Source organism: Salarias fasciatus, chromosome 13 (genome assembly GCF_902148845.1).
Source record: "Salarias fasciatus chromosome 13, fSalaFa1.1, whole genome shotgun sequence".
Lineage (NCBI taxonomy): Eukaryota > Metazoa > Chordata > Actinopteri > Blenniiformes > Blenniidae > Salarias > Salarias fasciatus.
Genome location: NC_043757.1, coordinates 11,864,115 through 11,878,867, shown reverse-complemented (window position 1 = coordinate 11,878,867; position 14,753 = coordinate 11,864,115). Strand labels below are relative to the sequence as shown.

At 44.0% G+C, this 14,753-nt stretch overlaps 1 protein-coding gene across 1 annotated transcript in view; it reads left to right on the top strand.

Annotated features, from left to right (window-relative positions):
• disc1 (DISC1 scaffold protein) overlaps positions 1-14,753 on the top strand; it is a 45,910-nt gene that overhangs the window by 6,804 nt on the left and 24,353 nt on the right. The window contains exons 4-9 of the mRNA XM_030106468.1: positions 917-1,073; positions 2,547-2,643; positions 2,811-3,043; positions 6,832-6,886; positions 8,578-8,680; positions 8,856-9,044. Of these exons, the coding sequence (XP_029962328.1) occupies positions 917-1,073; positions 2,547-2,643; positions 2,811-3,043; positions 6,832-6,886; positions 8,578-8,680; positions 8,856-9,044 (834 nt within the window). The remainder of the gene's footprint in view (positions 1-916; positions 1,074-2,546; positions 2,644-2,810; positions 3,044-6,831; positions 6,887-8,577; positions 8,681-8,855; positions 9,045-14,753) is intronic.

Genomic DNA, 14,753 nt, shown 5'->3' with positions numbered 1-14,753 from the left:
CTAAATCCAATGAAGTACCATGAAATGTGGAATGAATGTTAAATCAGGAGAAACTGAATTGAATTTCTCAGGATCAAAGGGGCTTTTTTTGTTTCTCTTTTTTGTGAAATTCCTTTTACTACAGCAGTTAAACTGATAACCTAGAAAACCTTTACTTTAACAGCATATTACTGCACACATTGTTGAAAAAAATACTTTTTTTAAAGCTTACCCAATCCAGTAAATTCCATTTACGCCTTACAGGAAGCGAGTGACCCGCCCACAAAAACTAAAACATAACTCTTAAAAAAAATCAAAAAGATAGAAAGAGGGGGAAAAGAGGATATAGTATAAATAGGTAAGTAAGAGAGGGAGGAGGGATATATCAGTAAAAGAAGTAAAATGAGAGTGAACAGGCTGATATTTAGCCACCTGTTTTGTTGTAAACTGAGTCCAGTTTTCAGGAAGCCTAAATACTGTTAATATTAGTAATTAAACAGAAAGTATTTTGGACATTGTGACACAGGAAGTTCTCCCAAAATCGCTTTAGTGACCCACAAGAGTATAACGTGTGTCGCATTACCAGATGTGTTGCAGCTGTTACAAAAACCAGTGATATTGAAATATATTCTTGACTTTTCCCATTTGAAAATGTGTGTATTTTGTCCCAGAATTGAACAAATCAGTATAAAGAATGTATGGATGGATAATCTTAAAGAGAATGGAGTTCAAATTCAGCTGCTTCATCAGGGAGGAGCCCTCTATTGTACATTTTTTTAAAGTCAATTTGAATGAATTTTGCTCCTGAAATTAACTTATTAAAACTTTTTTCAGCTGTTGGTTGAACAACACTTTATTTTAATATTTATTAACTCAGTACTATTGTGTCGCTGTGAGATGTTTATATTGACTGATTCTTCCTCTGTGTCTTCCTCAGCGGAGCGTTTTGGGAAGAAGCTGGAGGAGCTGTGCAGGGAGCGAGGAGCTCTGAAGCTGGGTTTGCCCTCCAGGCAGCCTGGCGTTGCCCTCTTCTTAGAGCGGCTCAGACAGGTGGTCCACGGCGCCCTCCAGAGGGCAGAATCCAGTCAGCGCAGGTCAGTCACACCAAGATGCATCGAGCTGAAACTCATCACTGTGAAGCAGCACGGGAAATGTTTTTTTTTTTCTACTTTGCTCATCAGAGCATGTTTTAATTTTCTTTGGTTTCATTACTCATCTTTGATTTTTTTCTTAACCATGATTTTGCAATCATTGTAATGCTCTTTTTTATGATTAAGTGCAGAGCGATGAGCGGCAGCTCTCCAAAATATTTCCTCTAACAGGAAGGAAACCAGGTGTGGTCTAATTAGAGGATCCTGAACTAATGGAGCAAAAAGCCTGTAAAAGAAGCAAAAACCCAGAGCGGCTGAAAACACTCATGTTTCTCACATGGGTAGAAATACAGATTTTTTTTTCAGAAACACTGTGACAAAGGTACTGATTGAACTGAATGAAAACATAAAACATTCAGTACAAAATGCTATTGTTGGAGAAATCATTAATTATTATACAAATATACTTTAAATTTCATTAAAACCTTTTGGATTTTTTTTTTTTGGTAACACTTTACTTTAAAGAACCCGGTATAACACATTATAAGTAGTTATAAACACTCATACTTGATCACAATGCTTTATAACTCACTATACAGCACTATACAGCATAGGGTTAGGGTTAGGGTTAGGTCCTGGCATTGTGATCATCAATGAATGTTTATAACTTTAGCTACACGTGTTATAATGGCATTATAATGCTTTATAAATGTACTTATAATGTGTTATGCAGGGGGGCTTCAAATAAAGTGTTACTTTTTTTTTTTGCTATTTCCAACATGATTTCACTATAACTCTGACTCATCCTGATACAGGTTCAAACCAGTGATGAGCCGGTTTCAACAGTGTAAGGAGGAGAAAGTACTGATATTTTAGTTCTTCATACCTGAAAAGCTTGCTGCAGTCCAGCTCATAAATCAGTATGCAGTTTTTCTTATGTTTGTAAGCAGATATTTCAGAAAAAAGACACATGACAGCTTGTGTCTTTAATGTAGCAGTTTCACTGATTTCACTGGTCAGTAAGAGAACAACAAACTACTTCGACTGCCTACACAGGCACGCCATGTAAATAGCTTTTTTTTTCTCGTCGTGAAATCACGAATAGAATAATTATTTCCTACATCATTTAATAAAAGCTGACAGACGTTAAAGAACCTGTAAGATTTGTGTTGATATGCAGAATACTTGTCAGATGTCCAGGTCCTGTCCTCTATAATTAATCATATGTCATTATCATTATCTTTATCAGTATTTTTTTTTCTGCAGACTATTTCAGAGCAGTTACGCTGTAATTGATGTCGTCACGATAAGCATTTTGTACTTCCAAGTAAATAGCTGTCATTGTTCAACTGTAAACACATATTTTTTTTTCTTATGTTTAATTAACTTTGTTGCCACTGAAAGCTATGGAAAATAAAATGTAAATAAAAACGAGCGCTGAGGCTGATGTGTGTTTTGTTTGTGGCCGGTTTGCAGGGAGGGAGCAGAGCTGCTGGCAGGGGAGCGATGTGACTCACTGCAGGGTGCAACGCAACGAAAAGATGGCCTGATCCAAGAGAAACGGCTTGTGGAGGTAACTTCAGCTCACTGTGTGTGTGTGTGTGTGTGGAAATCTAATTATTTTGCAATGAATTTAAAAACTACATCAAAAAGTAAAGTTTTCTTTCCATTTCAGGGTTTGAAACAACTGAAATTCTGAAAGTAAACCTTGAACGTGAAACCTTCTGAAATGTGTTTCAGGAGGAGATCTCGGAGCTGCAGCGGAGGCTGGCGGAGCTGAAGGAGCGCAGCCGCTGCCTGGAGCAGCGGATCCAGCAGGAGGAGCAGCAGGTGGAGGCGGAGGAGCTGGAGAGCTCCGTGCTGCGGAGCTGCACCGTGGCTCAGCTCCGGCTCATGAGCCGCACGCTGCGGGACCTGGTCACGTCTGAGAACCGCTCGCAGATCTCCGTCGCGCCCCCGCCCTCCATGCTCAGGTCAGCAACACTTAACACACACGTGTGGCAGAACGAGTTGAGACTGTTGAAACGGTGAAATGTACCGTATCAGTAAAGGTTATGATGAGCGAATCTGAAATTTTCCTTCTATACTAATCCTGACATGACGGGTACAGATTGAGATAATCTTATTTTTTTCCCTCATAATTTAGTAGAAATGAGACCCTGCAGGTAGTTACTGAGTGAAAAGAGAGTGATCAGAGCTGAAAAGGCTCCAAACAAAGCCAGCAGCTTCACTGCAGATACCTGCATGTATTACTGACTTGATGATAGGCTTCACTGCACAGCGGCTGAAAAATGGTGCAAAAGTAGGTGGGAAATGGGAATTACTCTGCTGTGAGGAAACATTTTCACACTGTATACGTTTGCATTTGACACTCATTCTGATGGTTTTTCCTGTTTATCACTTTGACTGTTGGAGCTTAACGCAAAAAAATATCCCTTACTATGAAGTGAGAAGCTGTTCACTGGTATAACATTGATTTTACACTACAAAATATATTTTGGGTTATGTCCCACATACAGAACAAACCTTGAAAATCCTTTAGGAGCTGTTACAATAACTTTTTTATTAATATTTTTTTACATAAAGCATAAAATCCTGGCAACAAAGATAGAGTAAAACTGGGAAACAAAGTTATGTAAGCAGAAGAAACAGTATCATAAGAATAAGAGGTAAATAAGAATGAAGGAGATTAAGTATCGATGTGGGGTTTGTATACGAAAGAAAAGCAAGTGGAAACAAAAGAATGACAATGAGGTGATTTTTCTTCCCCCCATGTTTGCACATATAAAATAAACAGTACTTGATTCAAATGAGCTGAATCTCAAGCCTGCGTGTTGCTTAGCGATCCCTTTATGGCTCAGAATGTATGCTGGCGAGAACAAAACAACTGATTGAGCTGAGCTTACGTCACAGTTTTCATTTATTTGTTATTCAGTTTACCTACTGATGGCTCCGCACAGTGAAACAGTTGTGAAAAGGTCAAATCATATTTGAACTCCACCACAGCTGTAATCATGTTCAGCTTTTCCCTCGTGTGTGATTTTCCTTCAGTTTTCATGTCTTACTAGTTGTTGCAGTTATCAGATCACCCCCTCGCTCCTGTTTAGTCAACACGGAGTAGTTGATGAATTTTTAACCTGAGATTCTCTCCTCACTTTGTGTTAGTTCATGCAGTACCTGCTTCCTCCAGCGGGGGATGCTAAAGAGCTGTGAATGCCAGCGAGACTGCCTCTGTAGTGAAGCGTTTATCCTCTGCCATTACATTATGAACTGTTCTTATCATTAGATTAATTCTTCTTCGGAGAGGTTGCATTTACTTTGACAAAATAATTCCCAGTTTCATTCTTTTCCAGGAAGAATGATGGTCTGGAGAAGTTCTCTGTTCTTCTCATGTCAATGAAACTGAGTCATATCACACTGTCAGATTCTGATCCCAAATAACAACCCCTAGAATTACACACTGGATAAACACTGGGTGTTTGCTGGGCTAAATTTACTCGCCGTTTTGGAAGGAGCGCACGTGCACGTGCATGAGCCATCTGGCTTCTGTCTCTCTGCAGAATGAAAGCACTCGCTGTGGATCTTTACAAACAAAAGCTCGTGACAAACGAATGTGGTGTAGTGTGGGAATCGGAGAGACTGGAAGAGGGGTTTGTTTACCTTCAGGTTCAGAGAGGACTCATCCAGCGGTCACAACTACTTTATTCCTCGCGTCCTCTGCGCTCTGATTCCTCTTCTCTCACACCTGCTCGAGCCTGCTTTGAATTTTAATGGTTTTTCTCAGATGCTAATGATTACTTTGCATCATATCCTCTGAAGTTAATAGCCAGCGAGGGATCACCGTGGAAGGGCCTCTCTGTCTTTGCCACTTGTTAGAAAGACATGTAAATTGTACCTATCGCCTTCTCTGCCATGTGACCCGCCGCCGCTGGCATAATTTGATATCTGACATCCTCTCGTCCAAACTGGAATGCAGTTATTCTCGCCGCTGATTGAAATTGCGACCCCTGATTGGATATTCAGCTGCACACATCCAGGTGGCGTGCTCCGGGTCATTGCGGTGATTGTGTTGCATTTCCCCTTTCAAATAACACCAGACATTTCTGTCTCGCATCAAGCTTTCTTTTTTTCCCCCGTGTGGGTGTCCTTGCAATCGATGGATGAAAGAAATCCACTTTTTTTTCCCAGAAAGATTGAAACACTGAAGAAGAAAAAGCAACAGTAACACTGATTTTTGGAGGCATTTCTTTTCATACAGACGTCCTCTGAACATCGGCTGTAATGACATTAAATGTGTCCAATGATTGAGATGACTGGGACGAGTCCAAGGTGACTGTGTTGTCTCTAACGTTGCAGAAAGATTTTCTGCTGCTTCTTCCTATGATTGATTTGTATCTGTTGATGTGAGCAGTTTGAACTGTAGCGTGTTTACATGTCTGGAAACGATTTTGCTTTTGTGATATCAGAAATACTCTTGTCATTGCAAGCTCACGTTACTTAAGTTTAAAAAGCCTAATCTGAGTGAGAACAGGAAAATGATTCCTTCATAAATAATGAGAATTACCACACCTCACAATTAAGTAAAAGTCGTTCTCGTGGAATTTTAAATGGAGAGTAAAAGTACAATTAATCCTGATTAATTGACAAAAATTTGTGTTCTGAATCTCATGATGGGAAATGGATGTCGCTAACTTTGGCTGCTGCATCGCTGGTTTCCCTGCAGTTCACACTGTGTGTGCTGCTCATTACTCAGTCTCGGTCTTTTGTTACACCTCTTCTCTCCCAATGAAAGTTTGACACCTCAGATGAAAAAAAATATTAACCACAGTTTCTTTTGCTAAAAAAAATTCCGTGTCATGCCGTCTTTGTTATTTTTACCCTTCGCAGCATCTTCCCTCAGATTGAGTTGAACTGCAGGTTGTAGTTTGACATCTCTGATCTAAACAGTTGAATATTTTTTTTTATTACTGGCCTACAAGATTTATGTATATATAATATACATAATATAAATGCTGCTTGAGTTTGCTGCAGTCCAGGAAGAGCATCAACATTGTAAAATCTGAATGACCAAAAAAATATGCAAGTAAATAAAATCCGTCTAGCTTGTTTTCTCTATAATTAATGTCCATAAAGCTACTTGCAGCTCGGTCTGTTTACATGATGCAACTGAATAGCAAACTTCAGCCTGTTGTGCTTATTTACACTATTCACAAAAAAGTTTGGGTGAAATTTCTCGAGGTTCTGGGAGTTTCTACACGATGACTCAGCTGATCCCAGAGGTTTTCTGTGTTGTTCAGGTCCGGAGAAAGTGCACTTCATTGAACATACCGCAGTCTGCGCCAATCGTTCCCTAATGAGCTCGATCAGCTGAGTTTAATGCAGGATATGTCTTTTGGGCATACGGCATCATTAAACCACCCATTTGCATTTATGTTTGCACTCAGTATCAACCTAAATCTCATATACTCAGCTCAGTTTAAACATCACAAATTGTCTTTGTGCAGCTGAACATTTATGCTGTTTGATATACATATTAGATTATATCTTCTCTTTTCCGCACACAAGCTTTCTGTAGAAATGATTATACGGAAGATACAAGTCTCAGTAAATTACTTTTGTAGCTGGTGAACTGCAGTGATTTGCAGCTCAATAGGGGAAAAAAAACCTGGCAGAATCTTCATTAACATCCACTAATGCCACAAAAAGAAAGAAGTGACTTTTCGTGCTGCACTACAACATATTTTTTTCCCCTTTTTCACAGACTCCAGGAGCAGGAACAGGCATTAAATCTGTCCATCAAGGAAGCTACTGCAAAAGTAAGCCACTGTTCGTCTGACCCGATTTATTCCAGCTCGGCTCAGCCTCCTCCCAGCATGCCAACAATGACTGAATGTGTATGAATATCTAATGAGGAGTAAGTCAAAATAGACAGTATGTGGCGTGTGCCAGCCTCACTGTGTTCAATATGCATACTAAATGTCAGTGTCTCTATTCATGTGCTTATTTCTATTTGACAAGGAAGTGGATTTTTTTTTTTCCTTCAGCCAGAGTGAAAAGCAGCAGGAGATGCCATTTTGAATAAATCCTTTCTAAGACAATGCGGTGCTATTCAGAAATACGTGTCATTATTTAACTTGGAATGCATTTCTATTGGGAATTAAGAGACTGGATGAGAGAAAATGGAGCACTTAGTAAATTTAGTCTTACTGCTGTTTCTCTGTAGTGTATTGTTTCGTCTAAGTGATTTTGCATGCTTTCTGCTGTATCCACCGTGTTCCTGTTGCTCCAGAGACGCTTCCTTCTCCCGTTCTTCGCCGATCTTCGTTTGTTGATCTGTGCGAGCAGAAAGATGCGGCGTTCTGGTGCAAAGCGGTGATTTCAGGGTTGGGAGAGGAGCACAGCGAGGGGCCAGGCCATCTGTAAAGACCTCCTTCTTTGACTGTACCCTTTAGAAACCCATCATCAAATGATTGGGTGATGTTATAACTGCACCTCAGAGGCGCGTGGAGGCTTTCCACTTCGCAGCCACTTTCACCACAATCACAAGATTGTCCATTGTCGGGCTGAAATTAAAAGTTTGGCTCCCAAATGAGAAATCCACCATGTGGGAAAACGGCACACCTGCTGTGACAAAATGATTGGTGGCATGAAAGTAACTTTCACTTTCTCCGTTGAGTTGTTCGAAATTGTGCGAAAAAGCCTGATGTCTTGAAATTAATTCGCCACTGTCACAAATTTCTACAGTCTGAATAGCACTGTAGAGTTGTTTCTAGTTCGTGTAATTCATGACATACTATTATCTAAGCCTGTTTGGGGGAAAGGAGAAAAAAAAAAGTGCTTTCTCTCTGTCTGTGAGAAGAAAACTCCCTGGAGATGTTCAGCCTCAGAAATACCAATCTATTTGACAGGCTTTTCAAAGTGTTGCACAGAACTGTGTCAGATTCAAGAAGAAAATCCGGCTCCGCATCCCTTTGAGCTGTGAAAATAGTTCCTCAAAAGAGGGAAGCGCATCTCGGGGATTGTATCTGGCTGTAACTGAAAGCGCGTGCGCTGAAAAGGAGGAGAGGTTTAAAGGACGGCGCGAGGGCAGATGGGGGCCAGACAGGCCGCCACCTCCTCTGTGAGCGCTGCCAGGCTGAGGTGCTGCCTTCCCATCAGGCACTGACATTCAGGGCCTTTTTCTCCCCTGACCTTCTAATGATATCTTTCATGGAGATTTCACATTTTCCCCCGTGCGCCTCTGTGAAAGGAGAGGCGCTCTCTTTTCTTTGTAAAGGTTATAGACAAGGTAGCGCGTGGTGCGTTGATGCTCGGCTGTGTATTCAAAGCAGGGCAAGCGCAGAGCGGCGGAAATGAATCTGCGAGGTCTTGTAAAAATGAGTGTCACGGAGAAAATGAAAGTGGAATTGGAAAAGAGGTATGCATCCTGTGGGATCCATGTGTCTACACAGCTTTTGTTAGTTACCACCATCCCCCCCCTTCTCTCGCTTGTCCCTCTTATCCCCAGGTGGTCATGAGTCAGAGGCTGGGCAGCAGCCTGAGGAGGAAAGTCAGCGAGACCGAGACGCAGCTTTTGGCGCTGCATGAAGCCAAACTGGCGGCGATCTCAGGTAACTTTCCACTAAACGTAATCCCAGTACGTCCCTGCCACATCACATATTCTTGATTTACCCCATTCAGTCGAATCTCCCACCATTAGCCCCACTTAATTACGCCATTAATGATCAAGGAGCTCATTGACGGGCGAGGGCGAGTGTAATGTCCTCCTGCGGTGCGCCGGTGCAGGTAATGACTTCGGCAGCGCCAAGGAGCTGAAGGCTGAGATGAAGGCGGTGTACCTGGAGCGGGACCGGCTGGAGGCTCTGGCCAAGAGGCTGCACAGCCTCAGCTCGGGGAGCAGCCAGGAGCTGGCCAGGATGAAGGAGCAGCGGCAGCAGCTCAGGCAGGAGCTGGAGGACCGGGAGGCCCAGCATGGTGAGTGATCCGGGACCAGGGCGCCTCCAGTTATCACAGGCAGCTGAAGGCAACACTTCAGCCTCTTTCCTGAAATAGAAACTTTCTAACAGTGGATATAAGAGATCACGACATCTCCTCGCATTCTCACTGATCGATGTCCACTCACCTTTACCTCACCGGACAGTCAGTTTAATACATGGAAATGGGAAATTTCTTCCCATTGGTGGTTTTGAACGATATTTTAAGAACAAGACTTATTCTTTTCTAATTTCTAGAAGGCAGTCCTGATAGAAATGGTCAGGTTACTCTTCAAATTGGACATTTCCTCAGTCTACATACACTGAGTGGCTCTTTGTCAGTGTAATGTGTGTTTTGCACAGGGCAGGATAACTTCAATGACAATATGATACATATTGGATTAATTTCACAGCTGATATAGAGTCCCTTTAATTATTTTTGTGAACTAAGTGCACATATGGCCATGTGACTTAGAGATAATCAGACTTCCCCTTCTTGTTAATGAATGCGCCCCCTGCAGGAGCAAGCGGACATTACATCTAATAAAGAGGAGGTATTATCACTGGAGACAAACGGCCATGAAGAGTGTTGTGATGGTGAAGGATGAAACATATGCTTTATTTAGTCTTATAGCTGCTTGTTTAACTTGAGGCAATTCTAAATATTGTTGGTCACATTTTGAAAAGATTCTGCATTCGCTTTAACCAACTATCTTTCTGTCACCACGTCACCTAAAGTCTGTATAACCCATCCATCGACCCCATCCTCCTCTTGACTTTTTTCTCATTTTAGTGAACACGATAGCTCTCATAGATCTCAGAGTTCGTAGTATAAGCACAAATGTCGTTATTGCAGCTTTAAAACAGATTTCTGTATATATGTATATAATGTGTTTTTTCTATGTAAACTCTTGTCTACCAGCACATGGTAGGAAGATATTCTGCACTGAACTCACTATATCATGTTTGTTTGATATAAATGTGAAGAAATGTAGTTTTAAGGAGGACGAAAGTTGCAAACTCAGATTGCTATTTTGGGAAGACTCCTGGCTGCAGATGTAGAGATGAATTAAGTATGCTATGTGACTCATTTTTACTGCTTGGGTCAGCATGAAGGCCTTAATCATCAGCACAGAGATTTAAAAGCTGGAGAAAAACAGCTTCATTTTTAATTAGAAAATGCGTTTGATGCTCCCATGTTAAAACTGTGAGGTAGATGCACCCATCCATCCATTTTCTACCGCTTATCCGGGGCCGGGTCGCGGGGGCAGCAGTCTCAGCAGGGATGCCCAGACTTCCCTGTCCACAGACACTTCCTCCAGCTCCTCTGGGAGGATCCCAACGCGTTTCCAGGCCAGACATAGTCTCTCCAGCGTGTCCTGGGTCTTCCCCGGGGTCTCCTCCCAGTGCAACATGCCTGGAACAACTTGCGTCCAGGAGGCATCCTGGACAGATGCCTGAGCCACCTCAGCTGGCTCCTCTCGATGCGGAGAAGTAGCGCCTCTTCTCCGAGCTCCTCCCTGGTGACTGAGCTCCTCACCCTATCTCTAAGGGAGCGCCCAGCCACCCCACGAAGTAAACTCATTTCGACCGCTTGTATCCAGGATCTTGTCCTTTCGGTCATGACCCAAAGCTCATGACCACAGGTGAGGGTGGGAACGTAGATTGACCGGTAAATCGAGAGCTTTGCCTTTCGGCTCAACTCCCTCTTCACCACAACGGACTGATACAACGACCGCATCACTGCAGCCGCTGCACCGATCCGCCTGTCAATCTCACGCTCCATCCGTCCCCCACTTGTTAACAAGACGCCAAGTCACTTAAACTTCTCCACTTGAGCCAGAGTCTCTCCACTGACCTGGAGGGGGAAAGCCACCTTCCTCCGGTCAAGGACCATGGCCTCGGATTTGGAGGTGCTGATCCTCATCCCTGTTGCTTCACACTTGGCTGCGAACCACCCCAGTGCATGCTGTAGGTCCGGGTTCAGTGAAGCCAACAGGACAACATCATCTGCAAAAAGCAGAGATGAAATCCTGTGGTTCCTGAACCGGACCCCCTCCAGTCCCTGGCTGCACCTAGAAATTCTGTCCATAAAGATTATGAACAGAACAAAGGGCAGTCCTGCCGGAGTCCAACATGCACCGGGAACAGGTCCGACTTACTGCCAGCAATGCGGACCAGACTCCTACTCCGGTCATACAGAGACCGGACGGCCCTTAACAAGGGGCCCCGTACTCCGTATTCCCGGAGCACACCCCACAAGACACCACGAGGAACGTGGTCAAATGCCTTCTCCAAATCCACAAAACACATGTGGACTGGTTGGGCAAACTCCCACGAGCCCTCGAGCAGCCTATGGAGGGTATAGAGCTGGTCCAGTGTTCTGCGACCAGGACGAAAACCGCATTGTTCCTCCTGGATCCGAGGTTCGACTATCGGTCAGATCCTGGCATAGACGTTCCCGGGGAGGCTGAGGAGTGTCATCCCCCTATAGTTGGAGCACACCCTCCGGTCCCCCTTTTTAAACAGGGGGACCACCACCCCGGTCTGCCAATCCAGAGGTACTGTCCCCAACCGCCACGCGATGTTGCAGAGACGTGTCAACCAAGACAGCCCCTACACATCCAGAGACTTAAGATACTCAGGACAAATCTCGTCCACCTCCGGTGCCTTGCCACCAAGGAGCTTACCGACCACCTCAGTGACTTCAGCTTGGGTGATGGACGAGTCCACCTCTGAGACCTCAGCCTCTGCTTCCTCTATAGACATAGCGACGGGATTGAGGAGGCCCTCGAAGTATTTCTTCCACCGTCCAACAATATCCCCAGTTGAGGTCAGCAGCTCACCACCTCCACTGTAAACAGTGTTGACGGAGACCTGCTTTCCCCTCCTGAGGTGCAGGACGGTTTGCCAGAATTTCTTCGGGTTGACCGATAGTCCTCCTCCATGGCCTCCCCGAACTCCTCCCAGACCTGAGTTTTTGCCTCCACAACCACTGGGGCTGTAGTTCGCTTGGCCTGCCGGTAGCTGTCAGCTGCTTCTGGAGTCCCATGAGCCAACATGGCTCGGTAAGACTCCTTCTTCAGCTTGACGACAGCCCTTATTTCCAGTGTCCACCACCGGGTTCGGGGGTTGCCACCACGACAGGCACCAGAGACCTTATGACCACAGCTCTGAGCAGCTGCTTCGACAATAGAGGTGGAGAACATGGTCCACTCGGACTCAATGTCTCCAGCCTCCCTCGGGACATGAGCGAAGCTCTCCCGGAGGTGGGAGTTGAAAACCCTGCTGACAGAGGGTTCCACCAGACGTTCCCAGCAGACCCTCACAATACGTTTGGGTCTGCCAGGTCTGTCTGGTTTCCTCCTCCGCCAGCGAATCCAACTCACCACCAGGTGGTGATCGGTCGACAGCTCTGCCCCTCTCTTCACCCGAGTGTCCAAGACACGTGGCCGGAGATCAGATGACAACAAAGTCGATCATCGACCTCCAACCTAGGGTGTTCTGGTGCCAAGTGCACTTATGGACAACACTGTGCTCGAACATGGTGTTTGTTATGGACAAACTGTGACTAGCACAGAAGTCCAATAACAAAACACTACTCAGGTTCAGATCAGGGAGGCCGTGCGATCCAATCACCCCCTTCCAGGTCTCACTGCCGCTGCCCACGTGGGCGTTGAAGTCCCCCAGTAGAACAATGGAGTCCCCAGTCGGAGCACAGTCCAGCACCCCTCCCATTGTGGTAAAGAATAGAGCTGAATGTGGAGGGAAACATTCGGTTGTAGAGGTAATTGTCAGGTTACATGCTCCATGGTTGGTAAAACTTTATTGTTGATAATTATAAAAAACACAGTGCTGCTTAATTTGACGATTAGAGAACAGTTTAAAGGTGCATTAAGGAGTTTGCACGTTTTATGCAAAACAGCGGCCCCTGCAGGCCTTGGGCGTAATGCAGCTTAGTGAAACACTCGTGCCTGTGGCTTGTGTGCACGGAAGAGGGGAACTCCTTCCTCGCTCTTTTAGTAGCGCTCGAGTAAAATTTAGGTTTCTTTTACCTGGTGGAGTCTGTGCTGGAGCTGTGGCAGTGCTAGAAGCCAGTCTTTTCTTACTTTCTGGAAGATCCTGCTCAGTTGTTGCTCACTAAGCATCTGGTGGAGTAATGGCGGACAAAACGAAACCTAACTAAATCAGGCCAGCCGGAGCTTGCATTACATCATTCCTTTCAAATTCTCCCAAAAAAAATTCTGGTGCCGAACCGGCACTGCAACTTTCAAGTGACAATTTAGCGCTGTTAGCGGCACTTACAATGAATATGTCAGGGCACATTGTACACATCATTAAAAATGTGTAACATATTTATGGTGGAAAATAAGTATTTTAAAGTTGAAAAACTCCTTAATGCACCTTTAAGGTATGCTGTTAGTCATTTAACTTTTATTTTTCTTGGAATATAGCTAACTGAATTTTGATGCTTCTCTGTCAAAATGATCTCATTATAACGTTTACATTTAATAACTTTGATTCCTGGACTATTATGATCTCCATAAATATGCTGAAAACTACCACAAAGCAGAGAAACAGAAGTAAAATGATTGTCCGTGGGGCTCTTTTCACATTATACTCAGTCATTTGTTCCACCAGTCGCATATAAACAGTGACTACAGTGGATTTAAATATCCCTTTTAAATTGTGAGCATGAATAAGTGCACCATTACCTGAGAGAACAGTTTTTTTTTTTTTTTAGCTCCCGCTGACTCCAGAACGTGTTTGTTGTTGTATTTGAAAGGTCACTCTCCTCTTCTTTGAAGACACTTTTTAAATATCAGTTCAAATGTGAATTATTATGAGCGCTCTTTGAAAGACATGTCGTCTCTTGATGTTGCTCCACACGCTGGGGACGTCAGTGAACTCTGACTTTTCAACCAGAACGAGGGGAAACGCGATGGACTCGGCTTCAGATGAGCCACTGGAAATGAGTTTCTGTGTCAAGTAACCAATAAGTAATCCACATGAATGGAAAAAGTAGCTTTGTGTATCAACAGATTGCTTCAAAGGATACATTGTTGTATTGTCTTTGCTTTATGAAGATCTCTTCATGCATATATAAAGACTGTTTTATGATGTGAAGAGTTTCTCCAGTAGGGAAGAATTGACGGCTTTAGAGAGGAGCTGGTGGATTGTTTTGGGACACTGGGAGTAATATAGTTCTCAATGTCTTCAGCTTCCCTCCTTGCTTCTACTTAATCTTCCACCTTTAGTTCAGCGTCTTGTGTTTTCGGGCTCATGGAGGGAAGTGTGTCAAATCGATTCTGACGCTATCAGAGCCGGAGATGGATTTTTAGCTGCACCTCCTTGCAGCGCTCCTCTCTGCTCTCCATCAGTTGTAGGGAAATCTTTTTTTTTTATATATATAAAAAAGGTCACTTCCTCCTCTGAAGCAGTGAGGCAGAAGCGCGGGGCGGGGAAGGTAATGAAGTGAGGGGGATGGAGCAGGTAGTGAAGGAGTGCAGCCCAAAGCGTGCAGTCACCCGTCTAACCGACTCCGCTGTTTAGATCATTAAAGATAGAGGCTGCAGTCACAAGTGCTATTGTCTTGTCTTTGCTGGTCCCTCTGCTGTCACTAGGGGGCAGCCTTTTATTGCTACGTTTCATTGTTCCTGCTGAGTTGGATGGAGTTTTCATGAGGAGGATGAGAAGTCACAGACCTCCT